The following is a 4103-nucleotide window of genomic DNA, read 5'->3' as shown; positions in this document are numbered from 1 at the left end:
ATTTTCATTTCGAAAACAAAAATTAAATTAATCAATGTAGATATTAATAATAAATAATCAAGAAATAAATATTATAAATTAGACATTAAGTTTATACATTGACATATACATATATAAAATGTGTTCTTAATATGATTAATAAGGTAATTTAGACAGTTTTATAAATTTCAGGTACGAGTAAAGATAGAAGGAGACAATGAACCGCAACCAACGATTCCAAGAGAAGAGGGTCAGGTGCCCTTTGTATTTGTTGGTACTGTTGAAAGTATTGCCAATGCCAAAATGCTGTTAGAATATCATTTGGCGCATTTGAAGGTATAGTAATATAAAATACTTCAATTTCAGTGTATTATATTTGAAATAATATGGTTAATTTATACATTATTTTAATTTTGTATTATTTGTTTTAAAGGAAGTAGAACAGTTACGCCAAGAGAAATTAGAAATTGACCAACAATTAAGAAGCATGCATGGATCAACAACAGGACCAATGCCCAATTTTCCTCCAACAAGACGAGGAATGATTGCAGGCCCGGAGGAAGGTGGTGGAGGTCGTGGAGGTCGTGGTGGCCAATCTCGTGGACGTGGTGGCAGGGGTAGGCCTTCTACCAGACACAATGCCGGTAATACTATTACTGACTATATCAACAATGTAGAGAACACACAAAAACGTAATGGCAGAAGCGGTGGACCCAACACGAGAGACAGTAGAGAACCCAGAGATTTTAAAGACAGAGGGCGTGTTGTCACAAAGTAACATTTGATGAATTGTTGAAATTAAATCAATGCTAGGATTATTACTATACAAGATTTATAGTAGAAACTCATTTATTCGGATTTGGTGGGACGACTGTTTCATCTGAATAAACGAAAATCTAGATTATCTCATACTCACTCCTGTTATCATCTTCCTAATCTACACAACGCTCAATACAATGCAAATATATTTTTCGTGTAACATACGTGACTTAACATAATACATAATTTATTCGGTCTTTATTACATAATGAACTATGTACTTTTAATAATCTGTAGAAAAATTGTATGTATCTAAATACTTCTTTACGCCTAACAGTTGAATGATAAAATAAATTACATATGTAACTGTACATTGAAGAATGTCACTTGAAAAGATTCTTTTTTTTAACATTGATACATATTTTCTAAAGAATTATTTTTCTTTTACCTGTTGAGTCAAATAAATGAGAAATTTCAATGATAGGGATTCGGATAAACGAGTTTTTACTGTAATTCATTCTTTGAAATACTCTTTAAATAATATATTTACAAGTTTCTTTACAACATTCAAAAAGTTAAAAGCTTAAAAATTCGTAAATGTATCAATATAAACATAAAAAATACTGATTGAAACATATACAAATAAAATCATTTTTTTTAGTGTATTAATTTATTCATAATTTTTATTTATGTTAAAGTCAGAATGATTCATTTGTTTAAAAAGAATTTGACATTGATTTATATTTTTTTATAGTCGTTAGCATTTTTTACTGTTTGATTATATAGATTTGAAGCTACACTTGTTATAAAACCGTTTCAGCTATTTAGTTTTTTACCTGTACATCGTTATTCGTAATTCATTGTGTTTTGTCATAATTACTTTATATTGTCTCAGTTAATGTCTATAGGTACATTAACAATTCGCATTTGTAAACATGTCATTACATAGAACATGGAGTTATAACATAATAGAAAATAACTGTGCAACCATATGCATTTGCATGCATGTGTTTAATGGAAATGCATGTAGTAGCTAAGTAACTCATGGTGTGTGATACATTTGATTTATTGGTTATTTGAGAAATAAATAAATAAGGTATATAATTTTGTTTTGTGTGCGAATTGTCTAATCACATATATCCTAAGAGTAATTAATTTTTATGAAGTAACAAATATTCCATGTCAAATTTATGATATATACCTGTATAACAGCTTTTGAATCCTTCATTTCACTAAATGATATATTGAATGTAATTAACTTTAATTACATTTTAAACATCAACAAAATTAAATGTTGTCTTATCTATATAGGTTGTTTGCAAGTTGATAGATAAGAAATTAAGGAACAATTATGTTATTATTTTTATTAAAAATGTACTTATATACGTTTTATAATAAAATTTATCTTGTAAAATCCTCCTCGTGAATCTAATTTTTAACTTATAAAATAGTAGATAATAACGATTACGTGCATTTTACAAATATCTTTACTTACATTAATGTAATATAATAAAATTATCTTGTGTAGTTTAGTACTACACATTAATATTTTATTTTTTACTTAAATTCGTGCGAATTTATATAAGTATAAATATTTAATGGTAGAAGAAGGAATTTAAAAATTAGTGAACTTGATTCCAAAGATGCCTCTTCACTTCCAATTAATACCCTTAGTTGTTATCGTGGGAAGCATCATTGCTAATGTGTTAAATGCTACATTGATCATCATCAACTACAAGTAAGGATACTAATCTTTCATCGTTACGTTTGTTTTACAAAACCATTAAAATGTTTATGTTCATCATGTTGTGTTAACGTTTTAACTTAGTTTTTGTTATAAATATTGTTTAATTTACAGGATTACGTCGAGATACCTTAGATGGTAGTGAAGATCGAGTAAGGGATCTACCTCCAAGAGGTGGTCATCAAGGAGGTGCAGGCAATTCAGGGTACATGGGTAGACAAGGTCGTCCTCCAACTCAACGTAGAGATCGTAGAGATGAACGTCGTCGAACAACTGATGATGAAGACACAGTTCTTGATAGTCAAGATGTTTCAAGCATTGATAGAGGTAATAACATTTTTCAGATAGTACTTCATAGTAGAATAACCGTTTCGTCCTAAAGATCATGCAATAGTAAGGTGCTTTTGAGAGTGGCATGGACTGTGCAACAAACACTTGTGACCATCTAACACTAACAATATCAATGATTACTAATGCACGCTACTAACGTATGCGATGTAGCTTTTTACATAATCAGTTATAAGAATATTTGAATTTCAGTAATGTGTTTGTACTATAATATAAAAAGATGGTCACAATGGTTTGTATATGCATAGAATCTGTATCAAGCGTGGAGGGAGGACCTAAAGGCACGAGGCGAAGGCGACTTCGACGTTCTAGACAACGTAGTTCTACACCAACAAATAATCAAAAAGGTAACTACACAGAGCCGAGAAATTTCATAACATTCTTTAGGACGATCGGTTTCGATAGAGTATAACATTTGGACATGGTATTAAGTATGTGTTTCAGAATGAGCATTAATACTTACACAAAAACACTTAATGTATGTATTTGTTCAGGCAGTAATGCCGGCCCAGCAGACCAATCAACTGTAACTAGTAAAGAAGGAACACCAGCAAATGACGTTTCTACTACTAACAACAGTTCTCAAGGTCCTAAAGGCCAAAGAGAACTACGATTTCGTCCTCCTCGTATGCAACAGAGCAATAAGCCTAAGGAAGCTCTGGTTAATGGTACCAGTGGCTAAACAACCATTGTGGTCAACAACTGCTACTTACATATAACACTACACTTGATGAGAGCTATTAACACCCAGCACATAACATGACGCATACCTACGCAAGGACTACACGATTATGGAACGCGACATGATTAGTCTACGCTCGTTGTTAAGACTGTTTGCTACCGATAAGAATACGACAGTTGTTTAAGAAATCGTCATTCTCCTTAAACACATTTAAGGACACATATTAATATCCATGCATGGTTTAGTTTAATGATAGTGATTATGCTATCATGTTTGATATATGGATACATTCATTGGGAGATAGTAGAAGCATCTGGTAAAAAAGAATCCCCTGATTGTGAAACTGTGCCTCATTTTTATACCAAGCTCCCAACTTGTGTGACAGTAATTCGGATGTACTATAAAGTACCTCTTAATCACTTGTGAAATGATCTAATAATAGGCTGGATATTCGTGGCTCGTACGTCAATTATCAATTCGAACAATTTTTGCCTAGATGTGTCGCTGTATTTACAAAAGAAAAAAAAGAAAAAATAACACAATACGTACAGGAATGCAGGATGAAATCGATTTCAATGTCATTTTTATTTT

General features: G+C 31.3%; 1 protein-coding gene across 1 annotated transcript in view; it reads left to right on the top strand.

Annotated features, from left to right (window-relative positions):
* LOC108573634 (synaptic functional regulator FMR1) overlaps positions 1–3680 on the top strand; it is a 10086-nt gene extending 6406 nt beyond the window's left edge. Inside the window, exons 10-14 of the mRNA XM_017936102.1 lie at positions 172–315; positions 413–623; positions 2597–2809; positions 3079–3177; positions 3325–3680. Coding sequence (XP_017791591.1) covers positions 172–315; positions 413–623; positions 2597–2809; positions 3079–3177; positions 3325–3512 — 855 coding nt within the window. The 3' untranslated portion in view covers positions 3513–3680. The remainder of the gene's footprint in view (positions 1–171; positions 316–412; positions 624–2596; positions 2810–3078; positions 3178–3324) is intronic.
* Positions 3681–4103: the final 423 nt, after the last annotated feature.

This window comes from Habropoda laboriosa, unplaced genomic scaffold (assembly GCF_001263275.1).
Source record: "Habropoda laboriosa isolate 0110345459 unplaced genomic scaffold, ASM126327v1 scaffold128, whole genome shotgun sequence".
NCBI classification, from domain to species: Eukaryota; Metazoa; Arthropoda; class Insecta; order Hymenoptera; family Apidae; genus Habropoda; species Habropoda laboriosa.
The sequence above is the reverse complement of the archived record's forward strand: the minus strand, read 5'-3'. Positions and strand labels throughout refer to the sequence as shown.